The 25,102-nt window shown below is 28.2% G+C and overlaps 4 protein-coding genes across 9 annotated transcripts; 2 read left to right on the plus strand and 2 right to left on the minus strand.

The window, feature by feature from the left end:
* The first annotated feature begins 2,147 nt into the window (after positions 1 to 2,147).
* LOC111043113 (valine--tRNA ligase) lies at positions 2,148 to 8,653 on the plus strand. The gene is made up of 17 exons (XM_022327942.1): positions 2,148 to 2,524; positions 2,704 to 2,886; positions 3,077 to 3,204; positions 3,297 to 3,461; positions 3,550 to 3,751; positions 3,840 to 4,128; positions 4,192 to 4,316; positions 4,379 to 4,641; positions 4,702 to 4,786; positions 4,844 to 5,020; positions 5,094 to 5,215; positions 5,947 to 6,203; positions 6,379 to 6,506; positions 7,215 to 7,367; positions 7,428 to 7,628; positions 7,704 to 7,997; positions 8,066 to 8,653. Exons 1-17 carry the CDS (start codon positions 2,402 to 2,404, stop codon positions 8,285 to 8,287), a joined length of 3,117 nt encoding a protein of 1,038 aa, XP_022183634.1. The 5' UTR covers positions 2,148 to 2,401; the 3' UTR covers positions 8,288 to 8,653.
* A 1,027-nt stretch (positions 8,654 to 9,680) lies between these two features.
* LOC111043078 (DENN domain-containing protein 1B-like) lies at positions 9,681 to 14,237 on the minus strand. 2 transcript variants are annotated; one of them, XM_022327880.1, is made up of 13 exons: positions 13,933 to 14,237; positions 13,499 to 13,657; positions 13,303 to 13,440; positions 13,087 to 13,222; positions 12,968 to 13,021; positions 12,455 to 12,712; positions 12,284 to 12,385; positions 11,715 to 11,942; positions 11,421 to 11,597; positions 10,723 to 10,755; positions 10,448 to 10,668; positions 10,264 to 10,378; positions 9,681 to 10,198 (listed from the first exon to the last, which is right to left on the minus strand). In XM_022327880.1, the coding sequence occupies exons 1-13, from the start codon at positions 13,947 to 13,949 to the stop codon at positions 9,791 to 9,793; spliced, it is 2,046 nt and encodes a 681-aa protein (XP_022183572.1). In that variant the 5' UTR covers positions 13,950 to 14,237; the 3' UTR covers positions 9,681 to 9,790. The 2 variants fall into 2 exon arrangements, with proteins under 2 accessions (XP_022183572.1, XP_022183573.1); XM_022327881.1 differs by lacking the exon at positions 10,723 to 10,755.
* A 120-nt stretch (positions 14,238 to 14,357) lies between these two features.
* On the plus strand, positions 14,358 to 18,462 carry LOC111043079 (BTB/POZ domain-containing protein 10). Of its 3 annotated transcripts, none has more exons than XM_022327883.1 (8): positions 14,358 to 14,648; positions 14,745 to 14,859; positions 15,168 to 15,278; positions 15,833 to 16,063; positions 16,125 to 16,339; positions 16,395 to 16,592; positions 17,778 to 18,025; positions 18,232 to 18,462. In XM_022327883.1, the coding sequence occupies exons 2-8, from the start codon at positions 14,753 to 14,755 to the stop codon at positions 18,451 to 18,453; spliced, it is 1,332 nt and encodes a 443-aa protein (XP_022183575.1). In that variant the 5' UTR covers positions 14,358 to 14,648; positions 14,745 to 14,752; the 3' UTR covers positions 18,454 to 18,462. The 3 variants fall into 3 exon arrangements, with proteins under 3 accessions (XP_022183575.1, XP_022183576.1, XP_022183577.1); XM_022327884.1 differs by having other exon boundaries at positions 14,358 to 14,638; positions 14,705 to 14,859; XM_022327885.1 differs by having other exon boundaries at positions 14,358 to 14,620; positions 14,705 to 14,859.
* Positions 18,463 to 18,494: 32 nt separating this feature from the next.
* Positions 18,495 to 25,057, minus strand: LOC111043080 (vacuolar protein sorting-associated protein 28 homolog). Of its 3 annotated transcripts, none has more exons than XM_022327888.1 (3): positions 25,040 to 25,057; positions 19,751 to 20,179; positions 18,495 to 18,948 (listed from the first exon to the last, which is right to left on the minus strand). In XM_022327888.1, exons 2-3 carry the CDS (start codon positions 20,155 to 20,157, stop codon positions 18,708 to 18,710), a joined length of 648 nt encoding a protein of 215 aa, XP_022183580.1. In that variant the 5' UTR covers positions 20,158 to 20,179; positions 25,040 to 25,057; the 3' UTR covers positions 18,495 to 18,707. The 3 variants fall into 3 exon arrangements, with proteins under 3 accessions (XP_022183580.1, XP_022183579.1, XP_022183578.1); XM_022327887.1 differs by lacking the exon at positions 25,040 to 25,057 and adding an exon at positions 20,319 to 20,484; XM_022327886.1 differs by lacking the exon at positions 25,040 to 25,057 and adding an exon at positions 20,254 to 20,484.
* Positions 25,058 to 25,102: the final 45 nt, after the last annotated feature.

The following is a 25,102-nucleotide window of genomic DNA, read 5'->3' on the forward strand; positions in this document are numbered from 1 at the left end:
ACGAGAACTGTCGGATGGTAAGACTGGTCGGGGTCTGGTTTACATTGTCTAGAGCTAGTCGCTTTTTTAAAACTTCATCTATGTTGTAATTGTAAACATGCACTTTAAAGCTCTCTAATTCTGAAAATTAATTCAAATTTGTTGAGGTCATTTTCATATTTATTGCATAAATCGACTCCCGATCTTTACAAGTCTTCCATAGGCTGGGAATAAATTATTGTCGGATCTAAAAATAAAACATTTTAAGTGATATTTTCCATTGACTTAAATGTTTGACGTACCTAGTCTGATTATAAGCTATTGTCAATATGTAACATTTTTAGTCATTATTAAATAAGGTCCGTTACCCCAGCACTGCCAAGTTAGAAACTGAATATCAAAATTATCCAGTATTATGTACTTTATTTTGTACAATTTTGTACAATTTTGGACAACCAAAATTAAATTTTGTACAACTCTCCTAACACGAGAAAACGCGATTTTCCCATGTCCGTGCTGCGGTAACGTTCCCCAAGCAATGCCCATGACCAATTATCATCCAATCAAAATTTGACAAGATTTGAAAAGATAATTGATGGTAACCTTGCATGCCAATTATGCTCATCTGGGTAATTATTCAGGGTGTAGAGTTTTTTATTTTGGGCCTAAATATCCGGCAACCATCGGGCCACGTATGCGCCTCTCTAGAACGCAAAAGCCATACAGCATAGAGTTAATGGCCCTCAATCATTATAAACAAAGAACAGTACATGATATGTTTTATGATATGGCTTACGGGGACTTGGCCCCCCCCCCTAAAAATTTAAGAAACAAAAACATACTTTTATACAGATTACAGAATGTTTTAGTTACAATTTATTATTATTATTATTAAATAAATACCTAAACTGTAGAAAATAAGAATTTTACATCAAATTTATATGTGAATTTGTTTTTGTTTGATCCAAAAACTATATTTAATAATTAATAAGGACTAGTGTCACACATAAGCGTGCTAAACGCTAAACGTCATACTAGGCATATCTACTTCTGAGGCAGTGGATGTAGAAACTATTTTAGCTGAAGATTATTTTAGAATAAATATATATTTTAAAGTACTCGACTCTATAATTGTAAATTTAAAAAAACGGTTTTCCAATGAAAACTTGTCCCTTGCTGTTGGTGTTGATGAATTATTAAACTAAATTATGAAGGAAGTACTCAGTTCATTGATCATTATAAGGTATTTTGTTTATTATTTTATAAATATTCAGTTGGTACTAAATTAATATATAAAATTACAAATAAAATGTTTACTCTATATTATTTACCGGGTTTGAATATTTGTCAACAAAGTCTAAAGTCAGAAATGATGGTTGCTAAGAATTACCTAGTTGAACCTGAAATACCTAGGCGATATTGAAGATATTAAAAAGAATATTTCACCTCAAGTCTTTCCTCATTTTTGTAAAATGCTCCAACTAGCTTTAACACTGCCAATTAGTTCTGCTACATGCGAAAGAAGTTTTTCTGCTATGAGGAAAATTAAAACTTGGACCTTGAACTTAGTACCTATTGTATTAGTTATTGTTGCACGTTGCACCCCTCACAAAAAGCTATAAAAAAAAATGTTGTAGGTCTAAGTAAAATATTAGCACACACCTAAATAATCAACTCGTATTTTAATTTTTATATTTAGTTAAGTTCTATTAATTCAAATTTAAACAAATTAAAATACTAGTTACTACCAATTGTATAGATATGTTTATACTTAATATATAGGCGTATAGCCATATAGATATAGATTACCTAGGTATTATGAATTAATTTAAATAGTTTTAACGTTGTTGTGCTGTTATTACTATAATTAAATTGTTGATTAGAGTATTGGGTGGCATACTGGCATATTCATTAACCTGGCTGCAAAATGCCAATACAATAATACTAAATACATTCATCAATATTCGCTTCATAAAGAATTTTAAAAAATAATTTTGGGACATTTTGACCATGGATTTTCTTACCGGTTACCAGTAATTGATAAGAGTAAAAAACTAACACTGTCTACCTCTAGCAGACGATAATAGCGTCTACAAACCAAAAGTAGTCCTTGTGATAGGTGATTACTACTTTCAAGCCATAGCACATAGCGGCAATGCAGTGTAGTTGATTGGTAAGGTGACTGGTGACTGGTGATTACTGAGTCGTGACTCGTGAGTGCCGTGTGGCAGTGGCCCGATTTTTGATAATTGTGTTTATGACTTCTGTTGTATAGTGGTAAAATATTCATTACTCACTACACAGGTTGTTCTTAAATTACTGTAGTTTTGAAAATTCTATACACCGCTTTGTACAATATCATATTTTAGGTTACTTGCTGAATATTACTGTATACTGTTTTAGTTATAATTATATTAAATAAATGAACATGGAAGAGCCACCAGTAAAAACAGCCAAGCAATTGGAAAAGGAAGCCAAGAAATTGGCCAAATTGGAAAAGTTCAAACAAAAACAAGACCAGAAACAGAATACACCCAAAGAAGAAGTATGTATTCTAGTTGTAATATGTACTTGGTATTACTCGTACAATAAATATAAGTTATAGACTATAATAATTATTAATTAGTTACATTTTATCTACTTTAAAATATCAGATTTTTAGGTTAACCTCATTAAATTAAAATTTCATGCTATTCATTAATGTATGTATTTTTTTTATGTTAGAAAAAAGAAAAAAAAGAGCCAGTTAAGAAAGAAAAAGAAGTAGCAGTTTATAGTCAGGATACTAAACCTGGTGAAAAGAAAGATGTTTCTTGCCCTATGCCTGATTCATATAGCCCTGCATATGTTGAAGCTGCATGGTATAGTTGGTGGGAAAAAGAAGGATTTTTCAAACCGGAATATGGGGTACATTTTAGTCATAAACTCATAAAAATTTAACTCATCCTAACTATTGTTTTTTAAAATCAAATTGTCATGGATACATAATTCAAAATATTTCTTAACCTATTTTAACTTTTTCTTATATACAATGTCCTTTTAGTGTTTTATCATTAAGTTTATTTTTTATGTCTATGTACTCTATTTTATGTTTTAGAAAAAAAATGTATTGGAAAATAACCCTAAAGGAAAATTTATTATGATTATTCCACCTCCTAATGTGACGGGATCTTTACATTTGGGGCATGCTCTCACCAACGCAGTGGAAGATGCAATTACTCGGTGGTAAATATTTCTATATTCATTCATTGAGTTTAAATTTAAATTTAAAACTAAAACAATATTTAAACTTTCACTTTATTTTCAACATCTACTAGGAATCGAATGAATGGTAAAACTACTTTATGGAATCCTGGTTGTGACCATGCAGGAATTGCAACTCAAGTAGTAGTTGAAAAAAAATTGTGGCGTGAAGAAAATAAAAATAGACATGATATTGGACGTGAAAAGTTTATTGAAAAAATATGGGAGTGGAAAAAAGAGTAAGTATTGAATAAAGAAATTAATTTAAATCATTGACTTAGAATTCTAATATTGTAGATTATTTCATAAAGTATTATTATATCTTAGGAAAGGTGATCGTATATATACCCAACTGAAGTTGTTAGGGTCTTCGTTAGATTGGGACCGTGCATGTTTCACTATGGACCCCAAACTTAGTCATGCAGTCACAGAGGCTTTTATACGTTTACATGAAAGTGGTGATATATATAGAAGCAATCGTCTTGTAAATTGGTCATGTGCTTTAAAAAGTGCCATTTCTGATATTGAGGTTAATTTAAATTTGTAATACAAGTTAGAATACCAAATTTAATATTGAAAATACAATTTTTTTAACGTAAATTCTTAATGAATAACAGGTAGACAAAATTGAATTGCCTGGTCGAACCTTCTTATCCATACCAGGTTATACAGAAAAAGTTGAATTTGGTGTTCTTGTATCGTTTGCTTATAAAGTCGTAGGAGAAGATGAAAAAATTGTTGTAGCTACCACTAGAATTGAAACCATGTTGGGAGATACAGCTGTAGCAGTTCATCCATCTGATCCTAGGTATAGACACTTGCACGGTAAATTTGTGCAACATCCATTTTGTGACAGAATATTGCCAATAGTTTGTGACAATTTTGTCGAAAAAGACTTTGGAACCGGTGAGTTTTCCAAAAATAATGTATTTTAATAACAGTACAATATTTAATAATAATTTATTTAAGGTGCGGTAAAAATAACTCCTGCTCATGATCCTAATGACTATGAAGTTGGTAAACGTCGCAACTTACCATTTATAACAATATTTAACGACGATGGTGTAATTATTGGCGATTGTACTGAATTTAATGTAAGTATTTCTTAAATATAATACTTATCAACTTTAAATTTTACTACTGTTCAATATTAAAGGGAATGAAACGATTTGAAGCACGTAAAGCTGTTTTACAAGCATTGAAAAAAAAGAATCTTTATTGTGAAACAGTTGACAATCCAATGGTTGTGCCTATTTGTAGTCGATCCAAAGATGTAGTTGAACCACTGATTAAACCACAATGGTACATTCGTTGTGACCAAATGGCTAAACAAGCATCAGAATCTGTCAAAAATGGTGAGCTCATAATTATACCATCACAACACAACAAAACTTGGTTTCATTGGATGGATAACATTAGGTAATTATAAAATAATTATTAATAAATTAAAATAATATAAACAATATTGTGGTTTTTTAGGGACTGGTGTATATCAAGACAACTTTGGTGGGGTCATAGAATTCCTGCATATTTTGTTACTATTGATAATCAACCTCAAAATAATGTAATTAAAGCAATAAAAAAAAAAAAAAAAATTTTATATTATAATAAACAATTTTAGATCAATGAGGATGATTGTTGGGTAAGCGCATATTCAGAAGAAGAAGCATTACAAAAAGCAGTGAAAAAATTCAATGTTCCTAAAGAAAAAATTACTCTTCGACAAGATGAAGATGTTTTAGACACTTGGTTTTCTTCAGCTCTGTTTCCATTTTCTATATTTGGATGGCCTGATAAAGTAAAACATTTAAGTTAAATTAAAATATTAATATTATTACAATTAATAAGTATTATTTCTTTATTATCTTAAGACAGATGATTTAAAGATGTTTTTCCCCGGCACTCTATTAGAAACTGGTTATGATATCTTATTCTTTTGGGTAGCACGCATGGTTTTCTTCTCTCAACGTTTAATGGGTTGTTTGCCATTTAAGTAAGTAAAAGTTTTATTATAACTTAGTTATAGTAATTATTAATTATGTTAGAAATTAATAAAAAATGTAATCATAATTTTTCTTTACTATTATTTTGTCGACATATTAAACATTTATAGCTCAAAATTAGATGATAGTTTAGATTTCACTTTTATTTGAGAATGAAATTGGAAGTCTATCAAATACATGTTATTTTTGTATTCTGCTGGTTTTAAGTCTATCCCAAACTGTAGAAATGAGTGTATTGACAAATTGGTGTATAATATAATGCAATTGTACTGCATTATTATCTTTGACTGATAAGTTGGAGTTTACTTGTAGAATTATGGAAGCTCCCTGTGACACAAGTAATAATTACTAATTAATTGGTAAAAAGTTAAATGTAATATTACACTTTGTTTCTCGTTGTATGATATTTCAAAATGTTTAAAGAATAGCTCGATCTTTTTTTTGTACTATTTTAATGATGTGAATAATTGGAGTAAAAGCCACAGTTCCTTATATTTTTACCAATTGTATTATAAGAGACTCACAATTCACTGTTAAGCATATTATAAAGTGAAAAATAGGTATTTGTTGACTGAACAAAATATCAAAACTGAATTATTAATTATACTTAGAACCAATACAATGAATACAACCTTGAAATTATAGTCTTCAAAATGTATAAAAACTAAACAATTCATTTTTAAAATATATAATAAATTTAAAATATTTTTCTAATGTTTAGGAAAATCTTCTTGCATTCCATCGTACGTGATGCGCATGGCCGTAAAATGAGCAAATCATTGGGTAATGTTGTTGATCCCATAGATGTTATTAAAGGCATATCTTTAGAGGATTTAAATAAACAACTTGCTGACAGTAATTTGGATCCAAAAGAAATAGAAAAAGCTAAAGCGGGACAGAAGCAAGACTATCCTAATGGAATCCCAGAATGTGGAACAGATGCATTACGGTTTGCTTTATGTTCATACATGTCTCAAGGTACGTATTAGTTTAATATTTACAAACTCATAACTTTGTTGTAGATTTGCATAAAAAATATATCAATTGAGTGAACCAATCATAGGAAAATAAATCATGTTTAAGGGGCTTTTAGCTTATTAATTGATTTATAATTTTATATTATGAACCCAACATGACTATTATTGATTTTCAGGACATGATATAAATTTGAGTATTCTCCGTGTACAAGGTTATCGTTTTTTCTGTAATAAACTTTGGAATGCCATAAAGTTTGCACTTATGTACTTTAAAAAAGAATTTGTACCTTCGCCGTTATCAGAGGTAATTCATTGAAATATTTTGTGGTATACTTAGTAAATTCTAATTTGTAATAAATGAAAAAAAAAACATACAGTAAATGTATCAAATTAGTAGGGCTGGGATTTTATGTAATTAAAATAGCCTAAATATTTAGTCAAAAATAAAAAATATGTAATAAAAAAATTTAAAAATATGTAAACGTGTTAAATAAGAATACAATTCTAAATAATTTAATCAATTCATAGTAAAATAATGACAAACAGGAGTGATTTAAATTTTCAAAATTAAAACTATGGTGATTTGGTCTTAACACTGACTTATATTTACCAATTACGTAGTTAAAAAAAAAAATTTTTAAATATGTTAACTCGTTAAAATTAAAACACAATTCTATACCTATACCCATACACTTTCAATTTTTTGAAGTGCTATTATCAAAGTATAAATGTATAATACTACTAAACCACCAATTTTGATGGATGTAAATGAAAAATTATTTTACGTATTGGATTTTTTGTCGACATTTAAGAAATATGTAAAAAAAAAGCAAAAATTGTGTAATGTAAAAATATGAATTTATGACAAAATATGTAAAATAAAATAAGTCTTTTTTTATTGCAAATCGCTTGAAACAAATTTTTCATTAGCAACAATTGATTTATCATGTTTTAGTAAAAATATGTATTTACATACAAATCCCTGCCCTACTAATTAGTAATTTTATAATAGGTTGTAAACTTAAACAACATGGATACATGGATTTTGAGTCGCTTATCATTAGCTGTAGAATCATGTAACACTTCATTTGAAAACTATGAACTCAATGGTGCAACAACTGCTTGCTATAATTTTTGGTTATATGACTTATGTGATGTGTACTTGGTAATTTTAAATATCATACTTAAATTTAAACAGAAGTAATATTGTGAATATCAATTTTAGGAATCGCTCAAACCAGTATTCGCATCTAATGATATAAACAAGATTGAAACTGTTCAAAACATATTATTCCACTGTTTGGACACAGGATTGAGGTTGTTATCACCATTTATGCCATTCATTACGGAAGAACTTTACCAACGATTGCCACACTCTGATATTACTAGATATCCTAGTATATCTGTTGCTTTGTATCCCGAAACAGTAAGTATAATCAAATGAGATTTAGTTTGATTTATAATCTGTTATAAATTATTCATATTGACATTTATCATTTAGACAAAATATTCTTGGCGGGATTTAAAAACTGAAAATGAAGTTGAAGTTGTTCAGAAAATTGTTCATAGCATTAGATCAGCTTTATCAGATTATAATGTTCCTAAGAGTTCAAAAACTGAAACATATATTAATTGTTCTGATGAAAGTACATTACAAACTGTAACTAAATTTAAATTAGAGATAGCTACTTTTGCCAATTGCAGTAAAGTGGAACTTGCAAATACGTCTTCTATACCAAATGGATGTGCTATCCTACCTATATCTGATAAATGCCAAGTACATCTTTTATTGAAGGTTAGTAGCTTTGCAATATTAGTATACTATAAAAAATTACTCCAAATCTTATTTTACGTATTATCCAGGGCTTGATTGATACAGCTAAGGAAGTGGAAAAGTTGAAAAAAAAGAGTGATCTATTAACTCAAACTGTAGAGAAACTAAATAAAGCAATGAGTGTAGCAGATTATGAAACAAAAGTTCCCGAAGATGTGAGAAGTGCAAATAAGGACAAACTTAAGCAGTCGCAGGACGAATTAGATAGACTTGCTGAAGCAATTGGAGTACTGAAAATAATGGACTCTTAAAAATGAATAATAGACAAGTTTAGCAATGAATACTACGTGATTAAAACATTTTTTTTTTAAATTGTGCGTCCTTTATATTTATGGTTATGTCATGTAATTTAAATATTTGAGTACATTCTTTATTCAGAATAATAATCAAAAAATTATATTTTATGTTCTGCTTTTTATTTGATTTACTTATTGTTATGTCTAAGTTGTGCAGACAAAGCACTAAGGAGATAACATTTTTTTTAAATAATCATCCCTAGACAAACTGCTATACACAACCAAAACTTATTGTTAGACTTTGTTTATTTTTTCAGATTCTTACACTACTGCCAAAGTAACTTTTACTCGTAAATTCTAAAATACACAATTTTTTTTTAATAATTGAATTATTTTCCTTACTAAAATTGTATAATAACAAAAAATATATAATTGCATACTACGGACTAAGATATATTTTAGTCCGTGTTGCATACCTACATGTCATTTATCAATACAAAAATATTGATAAGAATATATGATTCGGTTACTTGGAGTACAACAGTGTTGATAATAAAGAGCTAACTCTACTCTAACTAATCATTTTCGAATGCCCCCTTGATTGAATGAAAGTTAAATTGTATATTGAATATATTTGTTATTGGTTTTTATGAATTAATTAATTTACATGTATGGTTCAACTCAACAATAATTTATTATAAGAGAAGTATAACATTTAAATTTAAATGGATGTATTATTATAATAAACTTACATACATACATAAGCTTATGATTTATAATATCAAAGGTTTAAACATTTTTTTTCCTTACACTGTAAGGGGGAAACTCAAAATAAATTTGTGATTTATTTAAATGTAGGTTTGGTTCTATTAAAGCATATATTTATAAAATTTAAAAATTTAAAATCTTTTTACTAAATCTAAATCAAATAACATATACATATGTCCTAAAAAAATCAAATCTAAATAAGTTATTAATATATTTCACATTTTTCATTTAAAACTAAGGGTGGGTCCTCAAATCTTTTAATTATAAAAAATTCAAACAGTTTGAAATTTCAGAAAAAATATGAGTTAGAAATTAAATAGTCTAAAAGTATTATCGATTTCAGAATGTATGGCAACAAATTCATATTCTTTCTTCACTCAAAATGTAATAATAGCTAATCAAAACAACGGTAAATTATTGAACTTTTATTTTATATATATTTTTATTTGTTTTATTTAATTTTTAATCAACGATAAACAAACATACAATTTTACCATGTATAACATGTAATATACAACTAAATTTATGAGCGTTAAACAATCTAAATCAGACACAACATTCTGGTCCATTTGTTAATATTTGGTGTAACAATAATATATGAGTATATAAAAAAAATGTTGATAAAATGTAAACATGGACAATGTTGTAATATATTTATTATAAGTGGTAACCACTAACTTAAAAGTAGTGTGATTGCAAAATAAAATGATTTTTATCACAAGTATAAATTTATAAATTAGGTTTGTGTTTTTACTCAAATTTGGTCCAATTTGATTTAAAATTGGGTGGTTTTGGTGGTAATGGTGGTACAGTTGGTTGACTCGGTGACATGGATGGACCTGGTTGATCAGAACAACTTAACAAATCAAAGTTTAATCCATACTCATTTAGGAGGTCATTATTATTTTTGGTTTCTAATTGAGTTTTATTTAATGGAACAAAATACTGATACAGTGGATTACTAAGACCTACTCCTGGAATCAAACCATGATTGTTAGTTGGACTATTTAAAGGATCAAAATCTTCAATACTAGATGTTGAATCCAACCGAATCAGATCTTTAGTTTCCATTGGACATTCCCCTGGCACAGACCCAAATGACGAGTTGGTTAAATCATCATTGATGATGAAGTTTGATTTGACTGAATCATCCCAGGACTGAATATAACATATTTGATTCATAATTAGTATTAATAATCAATAAGTATTTTTTCTAAACATACTGATGTATAATTTCTTGGATCATTTTTATCACAAGTTCTGAATATAACATCTCTTAGATCTTCCATTAAATTCAAGTTAATTTGCGGTAGAGGTGAAATCGAGGCATCTTTGAAACTATGAAAAACAAAAATTGATATTTGATAATACTGTAATATTTTATATTAGCAATAAATATTTGCTTACTTTTGTGATGTGGTTAATTTTTGTAATCCATTGGCAGTTTCTTTACGATAACTAGCAGAAGCTGTTGTATGTGACCATGATTGTTTCTTCTGCATAGAAGGAGAGTTTGGCGCAGAATTTGGATGAGTACCAATTTTAGTACGAGGATTTTTATTTGGAACATTGAATTTTGATCGAATATCTTTGTAAGCCAACCGAAAATCTTTTCCTCGTTCTTTAACCTAAAAACGTATCATATAATATAAAAGTTTTTTTTTTACATGAAAATAATTTACCGTTTTAACAGCATTTCTTACTGTAGGATTAGCCTGAAAATTAATAATTAAAATGTAATAGTCTGAATAATATATTGATTTATAAGAAAATCTTGGTAATCAAAAATTAAACTATGTATAAATTGTAAGTCCAAAAATCTATTTATTAGCATTCATATGATATTAAATACAGAATAAAAATATTCACCATAATATGCTGTAATAAATTAAGTTCAATAATGTTTTTTTTTTTTTAATTAGATACATCCAGGAAACATTTTTAAGTTGGTAAAATTTTAAATTTTAGAATAGTTAGGTCTGCTTCATATTTTTGGAATAGAATTTTATATGTGAATAGAAATACAAATTTAATTGATGTTATTCAACGATTAATAAACAATTAAATAAGTAGCGCATACAAAGCAAACTCAATTCATAAAAAAATCTTATTTTGATTAAGTTCTTTTAAACCCAATTAAAGATAAACATATTCAATATTATAATATTTTAAATTATTAATAAGAATTTGTCTACACTTTAAAATGAACATTAATATTTTTATATAGGTGATTAACTATTTCAATGTTTCATTTTTGCATAGTATTATAAAACAAGTTCAATGGTTTTTATTTTAATATTAATCGTGTGACCTGTATAATTTGTAAATTAAAAATGTAATTTATGAACAACAATATTAAAACTTAAAATTATTAACTTACCGCATTCTTAACAGTTTTAAATAATGCAGTTCCTTCACGTTTCATAGTGAATGTCCAATCTTTATACTGATGCTTTAATCTATTACTAGATTTCTCATGGTAGTTGCAAACTTCCATTTCAAATTCATCAGAAAAGCCAAGTCCCGCATTTAACATTTCTAATCGTTCCTCTATAAACTATGTACATAACAACTAATTTAGTGTCAATTAGATATTTTGGGTATTATACTATTAAGTACTAATATTAATTTCACAGAAAACTATCATTGCTTAGCATATATACAATGATTATACCTGTTGAAAAATCTGCAATTCCAGCATTTTTTTTAAAAATGGTTGCATATTTGCTGATCTAGACTCAATAAATGCTTCTTTATTAAATGTTATACGTTCTCCTTGGTGAAATTTTAATGCATCTCTGTAGCCACCAATTAACTTAACTAAAGCACGTAAGAAAGCTCTAGAAACACCATCACCTAAGAGTGTACCTTTATTACGTAATTGTCGTCTTAATGTTGATACCTAAAATAAAAATAAAAAAGAACTGTGATGACTTATTTTAATTTAATTCAAGTATATCTACAGGCCCTTCAATTACTCTAGCTGAGTACGGTTTAAACCTCTGGTTTAAGTTAACAATTTTTGTTTCCAAAGATCAGCTGTCCTCTAAAAAATTGCTTAACTGTGTAAATCTTACCACAATGCAAGCAAGGTGGTTATTAGAATAATAAAGCGATGTTCTGGAGAGCGCGGTACCCCCCCCCCCTCACCAACGGTTTTTGGCTACTGCCCAAGATTACTCTTATGTATGACAAAGTAATAACTATTGAGTTTGGTAGTTTTATTATTAAGTATTTACTAACCACATCTGGTGGAAGATTTTCCAAATCATCAAATGGAGTTTCTATAGTATTATTATCTGCATCTAAAATAACAACTTCTCCCAAGTCATTACGTTGCAAACTCTAAAAAATAACAACAACAATAGTATGAAATATGATAAAAACTAAATTTAAAGTATGGAAAATAGCTACTTGGAATAATGAGTGAGGTAAACCAATCAAGTATGGCATTGGTGCCAATAGATAATCAATAAGTGATTGAGGCAATACTGGTATAAATATGTGTTGCCAATTCATTGGATATAGAACTGCATTAGCAGATTGAACACAGGCACTCAATCTGTACAGTTTTTTGGAAGTAAAAATAATACGACGTTCAAATAACATGGATGCAAATATAATAATCATATTTTGGCAATCAACTGCACTGTAATATTCTGTCAAATTTCTCTAAAACAAAATTTAAAATATCAATCTTCAATTGAAGCAGATTGTTCAGTATAAAATAATTAATGTTTAATAGATTTTTTTTTAACTAATTGAAGATCTTACATGGATCTACACATCATCATAAATTAGTATATAATACACTAAATAGTTACTCAAACCATTGTTCAATAATACTTTTTTTCATTCAAATATAAAAACGTCAATTATTAGAATTAGTTAGAGTACCATATATAATTAAAAAAACAAACTACTTACATTTTCTGGAATGCTTGGTAACTGGAATTGAATTGGTGACTGACAAACAAATAACTATAATAAATTATAATAAGAAAATATTTTTAAATTTTGCTGAAAATGTATAATTAATTTATTACCTCTTCACCACTATCACTATTAATTTTTAAATCAAGCCCTTTGATTGGTAGCTTACTATTATACACGGATTCCAAAAATGGCCATAGATCTTTAGAATTGTTACTATTTGTGAGATTAGATATACAATTTAATAATCTAAAACAGAAACAAGTATGATACATTTCCATTAACTGTAAAAAATAAATAAATATCTGTAAATTCAAAATAATTTTTACTTATAAAATGATTCATGCCAAGGAAGATAACTGAGAACAACTAAAGCAGTCTCAGATTTAGGATCATGTCTACAAAATCCAAAAATCCACTTCGATTCAGCATTGGTCAGTACAAATGAGTAGTGCTGAATCATGCTTCTAAAGATTCAAATTATTAGATTAAGGATTGACATTTTTAGTTAATATTTAATACTACCTGTCAAAATCACAAGGATATGCAAAATTGGGGACAGTGCCAAGCAGTTCATCTTTTCTATAGTGTTCTGGAAACTTTTGGAGAATCCATGGAACTGTGTTCTCCTTACTAGGACCAGCTACTTCGCAGAAACACTCAAATAATCGAACAACGTCATTCCTGATATAATACAAGGAAGATTAATATGCATACTATTAAATTCATCAATTATTAACATTTACCAGTTATAACACATGTAATTCAATATAAATCAAATGCTGTTATGCAAAAAAATTATTATATACGTACTATATTATGCTACAATAATTAATGTACACTTTACAATATAACAATTGTTTTAAAATATTAAACCACTAGAGAGGCAAAGAAGACTAATAAAATATGTATTATATCAATGACATAACAATTAATTCAATGGAATTGTAACTGCTCACCTTATCCGTGACCCCATTCCATCAAAGCTGTTATGAATCGACAAACAAACATAAATATTACTGTACAAGTAAATGAAAATTTAACGTTTAGGAAGACATTAATTAGACAAACGTCTTCAACGACCTACAGTTAAAAGAATTAACAACTACATTGGTTTCAAAATTGACCGATTTTTTTAATGTTAGATAAGCTGTTAGCTGATGAGTAATGAATATTCACTATTGAGTTAAGGAAATCAAAAACCCAAAAGTTTCATTTCAAACCAGCGATAACACATCTATCAAATATTCTAATCTAATCCATCCCCCACTGTGTCATTCACATAGATAATGTATTATTATTATGTGTGGACACACAACGCTGATTCATGTTTTTACTTTTTAGTGTTCTTCTGATAATAATGATAACACAATCTTAATAAAAGTACGCAAAAAACAAAACATTCCAGTAATAAATATAAGTTATTCGAAAGTTCGAAATATAGAAGTGGCCACATTGTTGATAGCTTAGTACCGCCTGTTAAACCGTGTTAACAAATTAATTTCAACGATTTACTATTGCATTGGCAAGTTGAAAGTTCAAAGTTGCTTGGCTATCAGCATTCGTTTTCGTTTACAGAAGATTATGTAGTAGGTGCTATTAGTAGGTCCTTATTGGTGTACAACGACGTTGGATATTTTACTAGTGGTTGGTGCCTATTCATGGGTATAACAATGTATGATCATAATGTTATATATTTTTATTAAGTAATTTTTTTTTGTCCAAATTTAGATTGTTGTACCTGTTATTAAACTTATTTGTTTTTATCCAGCCTGGGTCATGTCTAAAGACGGCCGTCACAATTACGATCGTGATACAAGTAGTGACACAGAAGATTACCAAGATACCGAGGATCATAGGCGCCGTGTGTTCAAAACAAGACTAAGGTATATTTGTCAAACTATTTATTATAACCATTTGTATAATGATAAAGGTTCTACCAGAAGTAAGTTGTAACTTGATTGTGAGCTATTGTTTAGCATAATACCTGTTCTTTACCATCAATGTGTACTTTATGATAAATGTTCTTTGACAATGACGTATGAACTAAGGTCTAGTATAAAATAGGTTTTTTAAGTAAGGAAGTCACATAGTTTACTATGTGGAATTTTATAATAAGACAGTTATATTTTAAATTATAATACCTAGGTATTATTTCTTTTAGTAATTTTAGTTTTTAATTTTTTAATTGCAGTTATGGAAGTTCCTTAAAACCCAAATCGTGTTTGGTACAGCGTCATTCAACTGGTAACCAGTTGACTCTGACACCAATCAATAAACAACAAACAACTTTAATGAGAAATAGGTAAATAAATTCTATTGGTTTAAATGGTAATTTATTGAATTCAGATTTATTGTAATTAATTTATCAATGGTTACGGTTGGTAGTAAAACAGTAGAAAAGATTTCAAATTAACAATAAAATGAATGATTTATTTTCAATTTTAAACTAATTAAATGTATTTGTATACATAACTTATGACATCAGAATTAAGATTGTTCAAGTAAAACCTGAAAAACTGAAACCAACACAGCTAGTTCAGGATTGTTAGACTATGATTCTAGCTTTTTTTCTCTTTATTTTAAGCTACTAGTATAAACTATGACAACTTGACATTTACAATGTAAGGTATAATAATTAATAATTGATTTAAAATTTAATTACTGGTGACTTATTATCATTTTTGTTTTTGGTGCCTTTACCGGTATTTGTTACAACTAGTATCTAAAACTTAATTTAATAGAATCTTAAAACTTCTTTATCGATCCTAAAAGTATCCTTTGTATTACAAAAATAACTATTTATTATTCTTTAATGATTTTATATAACATATTTTATGTGTACATTATTTATAATAGAAAAGCTATGCCCAGATTTACTTGCTCAATGAATTCTATGAAAAGTCTGATGAATCAAAACGCAACTACTTCAGGTTCGTCCTATCCAAGTACTTCAGGTTCAAGCCATTTATCTAGCTCTAGAAACAATATTGCTAATAAAGAAGAAAGAGTAACTCTTATTGTAGATAATACTAGATTTATTGTTGATCCTGCTATATTCATTGCCCATTCAAATACAATGCTTGGAAGGTAATAAAAAATAAATTTGTGTTCTAAAATAGAAGTTTTTACTATTTATTATTTTTGACAGAATGTTTAGTTCTAACGAATACACAAATAAGAATGAACGTGGAGAATATGTGGTTGCAGAAGGTGTCTCGGCAAATGTATTCAGGTGTATTTTGGAGTATTATAAGGGTAATGTAATGCGCTGCCCGTCTTCAATTTCAGTACAAGAGCTACGAGAAGCTTGTGATTATTTGTTAATACCATTTGACGCTAAGACAGTCAAATGTCAAAATTTACGTAAGTGACTAATGTATTTTAGATAATTGTATAAATTCAAATATTTTTACTGTAGGAGGATTATTACATGAGCTGTCAAATGAAGGAGCTCGTTGTCAGTTTGAAGTATTTTTAGAAGATCTAATATTACCTTTAATGGTTAATTCTGCTCAACGAGGAGATCGTGAATGCCATGTGGTTGTCTTACTTGATGATGATATAGTAGATTGGGATGAAGAATATCCGCCTCAAATGGGAGAAGAATATTCACAAAGTAAAAAACCAATAAATTAAATTAATATAGAAAACATTTCAAACTTAAATTATTTCATTCTAACTTCATGTTCTTTGGAGTCATAACAGGCTAATAAGTAATAACAAGGCATGTTCGAATTAAATTTGTTATTCATAATTATATTTATAAATCAATATAATACTCTGAACTGTATATCTGTACTATAGATTTAGTATTAACCTTAATCAGTTTTAAGATTTTGAGCAAAGTGTGATGAATGTTATGATTATGATATTTGTTTGTATCTATATTCTATATATGTTTTATAGTAGAAATATGCTTTGATTTTCAACGCCCATATCATTTCTGGTAGAAAATAAACTAGTAAAACTAGTTAATTCCTTGTGAAGTTATATATTAGGATACTCATGAAATAACAGTTTTCAACAAAATCAAATTGTTTTTTTTGCTGTAACTAAAAATCAATTAACTATAGACTTGACATTTTCACCAAATATTCATACAACTATGCAAGCATTTATTAGACACAAAATATTTTGATTCTTGATGCTATTAATGTTTATATATAATTTAATTGTTTGATTTTATTTTTGGGTAAAAAGGTTGAAATTTTGATGCAAAGTTCATCATAAGATGATCATAGATAAATTAAAAAATACATATTTACAGTATTTTTTTGTATTTTGATTTAAATTTTTACAAAATTCATCAAAATAGCCAAAATGTATACATTTTTTGAATTTTTTTTTAGTATTGATAAAGATGTTGAGGCTGGGTCACAAAGTAAGGTTTGGTAACCTTATTTAGTTCCGTTATAATTCAAAAATATTATTGAGGACTTAAAATATTAACTATCATTATAATATTTTACTTTACATACGCAATGGAGCTTTTAAAATATTTAAATGCCTATTGCTTAGTTTTAAATCTATTGTATAATTACCATATTAATAGTATAATAAATCACTATAGTAGCTACATATATATGGTACAATTTACTTAGTAATATGGTCTAACAGAAACTCCACTCAGAATTGTTTTTGTATACAATCATTTATTGTTGAAATCAAATTAACAGACCCATTACAGTGGTCAGTGACCTACTCAATGACAAGGTACACTCGACTCCTAATATGCAGGCCAACTGTTACCTAATTACTTACTTTTTATTATAATATTTAAATTTATCAATTTTTATTTCAGCTGTAAACAGCACTGCCTTATATAGATTCTTCAAATACATTGAAAATAGAGATGTTGCCAAACAAGTAATGAAAGAGCGTGGTCTTAAAAAAATTCGTCTAGGCATTGAAGGTTACCCAACTTATAAAGAAAAAGTAAAAAAAAGAGCTGGAGGTCGAAAAGATGTGATTTATAATTATGTTCAAAGACCTTTTATCCATATGTCATGGGAAAAAGAAGAAGCTAAGAGTCGTCACGTAGATTTCCAAGTAAATTTTAGACTCATCAATAAACTTATGTAACTTTTTACCAAATTAGAAAATAATTTAATATCTTATTATATTTATATATACATATTTTATTTCAATATTCACTTAATAAAATATTAAAATATTGAGGTCTAAAACTATTATTTATAATTATTAATTGCTAACTAGTTATTTTTATTTAAAGTATATAAATTTGTGTTATTTAGTGCTTAAAGTCAAAGTCAGTGACTAATTTAGCAGAAGCAACTGCTGATCCTGTTTTGGAATTGGACGCTAGAGGTAATCCTATGGGTGCTGTAGCCATAGATCCAGACATTCGAGTGGTATATGACGGTCATGATCAAGATGATGGAGCTGTAGACTCTCCTCCTCCTCCCACAGTTTCAGAAGCTGAACAAAATGAAGAGTCTCAACCCAATGAACAGTAATATACAATGGAATTTATATTTAGGTACCATGTTTTTTTTTATTGTTACTGAACAATCAAGTGGTGATCTTCTCTATATTTTTTTTCAACAAGCATTTTACTATTATTATTATTAATAAATGCATCTTTTTCTAATGTCATATATAATTATAATCAATTTATTATCATTTGTATTCTTATAAATAAAGATTATTCAAATATTCTGGTGTTACTTTTGTATTTGATATAACTAAAAATATTTACTAATAAATTTGCCTAAGATGACTGATGGAGCAACTTGTTGAATGCATTGTAAGATGATTCTAGATCAAAAATCAACTGTCTCACTTGGGTTTCATTTAATTCATCTGATGCGTTCATAGATGATAGAGAACTTAGCCAGTCAGATACTTTTTGTTTTCCTTCAAAATCAGCTGGTAACATACTAAGCCTGTTCATGGTATCCATTAAATCCCGAAGGTCAGGTTGAAGTTCATCCATTGCTTTAATATCCAATCTATAAATTTTTAAATGTGTTAATTATTTATTTATACATTGCACATTAAAATAATAGAACACTAGTTATAGGTTGTCAATATAAACTTATACAATTATTTGATTGATGGATTGTCACAGGCAGGCACTATTAGAAATTTCAATTGAAATAATGAGAAACATTTTGCTTAAAGCAAATACATACATACATATGTACATAACAATTTTAAATTGTATGAGACAAGGAGTTACTACATTACTATGTATAAAATTAACCAAGAATTAATCTAATCAGTATTAAATAAGTAAAAATTAAGGTAATTTTAGTTTCATGAATCGCATTCAACAATCAAGCCAAAAAAATTATTAAAGTAATACTATCAATACGGAATATACTATGCTCCCAAAAGCATGAGCTGAGATTATTAGTAAGGTGTCCTATACATTTTTATATAAGTACTAACATTTAAACTTCAGTTCTTTTCGAACTATTCTGAAGGGGCAAATTGGCTACATTATTTTTAACCAATATAAAAATTAAGTGCAGAGAAGTTCAATAACAACAAACCCTAACTGAACCAAGTGAACTAATAAGTTGAATTTAGATAGAACCCATTGAGATTTAAGATATTAAAAAAACAAGGAAAAAAGTTATTCCCAAATTAAACTATTTTATTATTTTCAATTCAAAAACCAATACCTCATTGAAATATATTCGATACTTTCTAAATGTAATACCTACGATCTACCTAATTTAAATAAATTACTTAACAACAAACAAAACATTTAAATATTAACTAATGTTATTATATTTTGATACAAACCTAAGCTTATCCATTATGGTTATAAATAAAGACACAATATCTGCAATGCATTTACTGGTATTGCCTTTATCGTCTTTAATAGTAATCGGCCGATCTTCTTTAATACGCTCTATTGCTGCTGGACAGTCTAATTTGTATTTTTTAACGAAGGACTCAACCGATGGAAAATCGTCACCCTGTATTTGTTTAAAAGAAGCTTTGCACTGAACAAGCAGTTTTGAGCAGGCGGCAGTATACTCTTTGGGCGTTACACAGTCACGTATGTATGCTTTTTCCAAATGCTGCAGTGTGTTGACTAGTGCATAGAAGTCAGCCATATTATCATACTTTTCCCGTTCACGGGCGTTGCGAAAAAGTCTTACTTCCTCTAGTAGTTCGGGACGATTAGCATCTTGGGAATCCATCATTTTTCTTTTCTACTAAATATACCTGTTTTTCCAAAAAATTGTATTCGAGTGTAGAAAATACAAAGTAAATAAATACCGATATTATTAGATCCCTACTATTATTAATTATGATGTAATGTGAAAATATGAATTGTTGTATTAATATGGTTATGGATACATACGGACAGTTGAAAAATAATATTATTTAATTTGTAAATTATTCGAAAAAAAGAAGACTTAAAAATTATCAAGATCACAACAAATACTATAGTATCACCACAGAACAATAGTATCACGATTAAAAATAAAATAAAATAATATTATCAAAACTACAATCCAAGGTGTAATCACAGAATAGATTTCATCTCTATATGTTGTTGTAATTGACTCGAACTGGTTGGTGGCGTTGGGGGGGGGGGGGAATTAGAAACAAAATGGTATGTCCCTTCCTTCACTACTCCTAAAAATGGAACCTAGTGATTTCAACCCCATCTAAAAGTATTATTTTAAAAATATTATAATTTTTAAATAATAATTTATCAATTATTAATGTATTGATAATACATATTACTTAATATTACCTAATTATTATGTTTCCTATATTAAAAATGTAAATATTAAAATTAAATTTGATACAATTAACCATGACAAAATAGATCTTTTTTGTCATGCAATTAACTTTAATAATTATTTTATCGTTTATGTACATATAGATGGCGTTAAAATCAGTCGATTTTTGTAACCCCCTGCGCGATCTAAGCCATGTTTTAATCCTACGTACTTTAAAAGCTTCAAGTATTGATACCCGCGATTAGGACTGATTCTTGTTTTGGGGTCCAACTTACCGTATGTAGTTATCAAATAATTTGATTTGATTATTATATGCAGGCAATTTAGATAATTAAATAGAGAAGGTAATTTTAAACTGAATTTATTTGAAGTTAATTCAAATCTTTATTTAATTTAAAATTATTAAAATATGACATTTTAAATATTACGATTGAAATGTGTTTATTTTCAAAATCTCTGAAAATTAATTAATTCTATCTCTAGTTCATTTTAGTAAAATCCTTGCATTTTGTTGTTGAATCATTAATATTTTGCATATAAGTTTTATGACTTAGAACCAAGATAAACTGTGAGCAAAGTAGAGGAAAAATGAGTAAAGCCATAAAAAAAATGTCAACATCTAATAAAAACGTAATTCTCTAATATAACAAATATTGATATGTTATTATTAAAAAATATATATATATATAGTAACAGATATTAGCCATGAGAATATATACATTAACATACTGAGTATCCTACCAAAAAAAAAATGTCAGATCAATATTCAATTTTAAAAACCGAATTTATTGTTTAAAATTATAAGTAATTAGCTGATCCCGTGCACTTCGTTGTCCTTTGAAAATGCCAAATCTAAATATGAGACTTGCTTGTTATAATGCGAGCAGTATATTATTAGATTTATCATAGGATATTATATTATATTATTATATTATTGTACCTCACGCTGGTATATGGGTACTCTATATAAATAAAATTTTTTATTTCGACTGTGGATACGCCGATGAGGGGCTATATAGGCAGAAGTGCAACTCATCCATATTAGTAGGCAATGTGTGAACATTCGATTTATTATTAGTAATTTTTTACCAATAACTAATATAACACATTCCCTTGGTTATTTAGATAAAATTAATTGTTTTTTTTTTGGCTAAACTAAATAATTATAATAATTGTTTATTATTCGACGTTGATACCGACCTCTCTGGGAGCATCGTGGTTGAGTTTGATTTTTATTTATTTTCAACCAGCGACTATTTCTTACTAAAAAAGGTGTAGGTATACAATTTACACGTTTTTTAAATTTATAATAACTAATTATTTATTAACTTTATCGGACTAAATTTATGCCTAAAACCTTCTCTGTCGTGATGTCCTCTTTAATTTAAAAAAAAATGCACGATTTAATAAGGAGTTTGGGAGTTTATCCCGAACAAAATAAGGAGACTTCATTTTAAATAGTAGTATAGATATAGTCATATAGATAGATAATTAAGAAAACTTTTATTGTTCGTTATAATTGTGATGTTGATTAGGAGCTAATTTGTCTGTTGGGGGGCTAACATTTTATTAGGTAATATCTTTATGTATCAACACATCTATACCTATATTCTGTTCAATCAATCCCAACATCTGCAAATAATACGTGAACCGGACACCTAAACCTTTTTCTGTCGTCCTGTGCATAAGCTAAACATTTTTTGTGGGTAATGATTGTATTGTATAACATCGTACTATCAGTAAACAAGATGGCTGTATATTTAAAATGGTAAATTGTTTAGGAGAGAGTTTTTAATATTTAATATCTTATTACAGTAATGAGTCAAATATATATAAGTATAATAAATTGTGTTATAAAATTTCTTGTAAGTTTGATGATATCCTGTTTAAAAACTTAAACTTACCAGAAATTGTATTTATTTATAAAAACAATAAATATTTTGTGACATGGCCTTATTGAATTGATAATATTATAAACTAAGCCCTAAAAATTTATAATATACTAGTTTATCTCGTGCACTTCGTTGCCCGTTAAAAATACCAACTCTATATTATAGGAAACTGGCTTGTGATAATGTAAGCAATATATACTATCAGGTAGCAATCCACGCGGTGGATTGCGGACCCCGCTTGATGCTTACTCTTTATTAATTACATGTTTTATTATTATTTTGATTGCGGACACGCCGATTAGCGGCTGAAGTGCAACTCAGCCGTCCTGTTAGGAAATGTGGGATATTTCAATAAATTTGATGCATGCTTATTGGTACCTGATCTGCCCGAATAACCACTTTCAACCAATAAACAAAAAAAAAAAATACCAATTTCTACTAAATATATTTTATTTATTTCTCCTGTAACCAATATAGCAGAGGTGGGCTGGGCAACCGCGGAGGCCAGCGAGCCTTTTTTATTTGGCCCGAGCTACATTTTCAAATTACATTATACCTAGACAAAATAAATGCTAATTAAAATGTATATTTTTAATGACCGCCTTTTTTTAGTGTTTTGCTTTTTATGCTCCCGCCCGCTAGATTTTAATTTTCTAAAAATTGGCCCTCTAGTAACTTTGAGTAGCCCACATCTCTGTAATATAGCATATTTAAAATTTAAATTGAACTTGTAAATTCCCAAAGTTAAAAATTTTTAATTTAAATTTAAAAAAAATCGTAAAAGAATTTTATGAGGATGTGTTTAATTATGACTGACGGAAATATTTTATTTTTTAAATTGTGTGAAATCAAAATAAATTCGATTGAAGAATATAACGATCAACATTATATTGGCAGAAAAAAACATGAAGAAGCATTGAAAAAAAGTGAAGCTGTCATTATTGATCTATGGTTAGTATTGTGGAACGAACCGAGGGGGTGTTAATATTAAATTATGGATGGATGTTTAAATGTTTTAATACTTTTAACTCCCAAATGTATACTTTGACATCGGTGACCATCATGCAGTGACAGTATAATGATTTTGTCATGGATGTAGGTGTGATGTGTCTGAATTCTTAACATACACTATTCAATCATTAAAAATATAATTTATGGTTACCGTTTTATAACAATATCTGAATTATTATAAGTATTGGAAAAAGGTAATGGAGGGTACCCATCACCCCCTCTCCCCACCAACTTATTTTACATATGTGATTGAGACGAGGTAGCGAGAATACCAAATACATCATATCATATAAATATTATATACACCTATATAATATTAATGTATCATTAATTATTATATGTAAATGAATAGTATAGTATTAAAATAGTTACACAATAATATTATAACTAAAACGACATTTTATCAACACGTCATTACGTCAAAGCTAAACGGTTCAATGTTATGTAAAATACATAATATTTATTTTATTATCAGTTAGAAATCCAATACACACATATTATATTTATATACATGCTATGTAGTTCGTCTTTATACCACCGTCGCTACTTATCGATTATACTCTCTCACGCTGTCGAGTGGTTAGTTATGACTTATGATATTTTTACCTATATGTCGAACGATAATTTAAAACGATTAGCAAGTTCTTTTAAAGTCTGATGTAGACAATTTCTTGCAAGAAATCGTATATATTTATAAAAAAATGTACAGGGCGAAATCGTACCCGTGCACCGCGGTTTGTTTGCGATAGGCATAAGGCGATTTAAAAATATGTATCACGAAAGCGTACAGGAATGTGGCGCCAAATGTCGTACACCATTAGCACCATTAGCGCAGTACCAACCGCGAGTGTTGAGGAAAAATCCCACGATAATCGTTTACATTATAACTGACGATCTTCAGGTACATAATATAACATGGACAATTTAATATCAATTGTTTATCTATATTCGGTATGACTATAATATCCAATATTTTTAATGGGTGTAATTGTATTGGCATATTTAAAATTATTACGGGACGGAATTAATTGTTTAAGATTATGACAGCGACTGATCGACGGTTCGGCAAGGGGACTATTATAATTCATAATACAATCGCTCCTCAAAACATTAGTATGGTACATTACTATATTGTTTTTAAAATATTTAATTATCTTCCAAATTGTGCATGTTGTTTGTGAAGTCGTATAGGCATATATATAATTACGTCAAATCCGAAATTGAGTGTATAAGATATAGTAAATATAATATTTTATTTATATTTGAGATCAGAACATGGAACTTCTCTTTACGTCTATACCTTTTAACGAAATATTTTTATTTTAAACAAATAACTAGGAGAAAAGTAATATAAATAATGTTATTGGAAGAGTGGAAACTGGAAATAGAAAAAAGGAGTACAAGTATACATTACAGAATTCGAATTTTACCAGTAGTTGTCCGTCGAATCGGAAAGCGTTCGTATATCACGAAACGGTATTTGTCGATGGGTG

Source organism: Myzus persicae, unplaced genomic scaffold, assembly GCF_001856785.1.
Source record: "Myzus persicae strain clone G006 unplaced genomic scaffold, MPER_G0061.0, whole genome shotgun sequence".
NCBI lineage: Eukaryota > Metazoa > Arthropoda > Insecta > Hemiptera > Aphididae > Myzus > Myzus persicae.

What these genes read in the sequence shown, in the direction of transcription:
- LOC111043113 (XM_022327942.1), top strand. Translation starts at nt 2,402, where the DNA reads ATGAACATGGAAGAGCCACCAGTAAAAACAGCCAAGCAATTGGAAAAG. An exon ending in CGAAAAAGACTTTGGAACCG is followed by an intron (nt 4,129 to 4,191) that starts GTGAGTTTTCCA and finishes AATTTATTTAAG; the next exon opens with GTGCGGTAAAAATAACTCCT. An exon ending in ACTTATGTGATGTGTACTTG is followed by an intron (nt 7,368 to 7,427) that starts GTAATTTTAAAT and finishes TATCAATTTTAG; the next exon opens with GAATCGCTCAAACCAGTATT.
- LOC111043078 (XM_022327880.1), bottom strand. An exon ending in TATCCTTGTGATTTTGACAG is followed by an intron (nt 13,441 to 13,498) that starts GTAGTATTAAAT and finishes TTGAATCTTTAG; the next exon opens with AAGCATGATTCAGCACTACT. An exon ending in TACCTCACTCATTATTCCAA is followed by an intron (nt 12,386 to 12,454) that starts GTAGCTATTTTC and finishes GTTATTTTTTAG; the next exon opens with AGTTTGCAACGTAATGACTT.
- LOC111043079 (XM_022327883.1), top strand. Translation starts at nt 14,753, where the DNA reads ATGTCTAAAGACGGCCGTCACAATTACGATCGTGATACAAGTAGTGAC. An exon ending in TCAAATACAATGCTTGGAAG is followed by an intron (nt 16,064 to 16,124) that starts GTAATAAAAAAT and finishes TATTTTTGACAG; the next exon opens with AATGTTTAGTTCTAACGAAT. An exon ending in AGTCAAATGTCAAAATTTAC is followed by an intron (nt 16,340 to 16,394) that starts GTAAGTGACTAA and finishes TTTTTACTGTAG; the next exon opens with GAGGATTATTACATGAGCTG.
- LOC111043080 (XM_022327888.1), bottom strand. Translation starts at nt 20,157, where the DNA reads ATGATGGATTCCCAAGATGCTAATCGTCCCGAACTACTAGAGGAAGTA. An exon ending in ACCATAATGGATAAGCTTAG is followed by an intron (nt 18,949 to 19,750) that starts GTTTGTATCAAA and finishes AAAAATTTATAG; the next exon opens with ATTGGATATTAAAGCAATGG.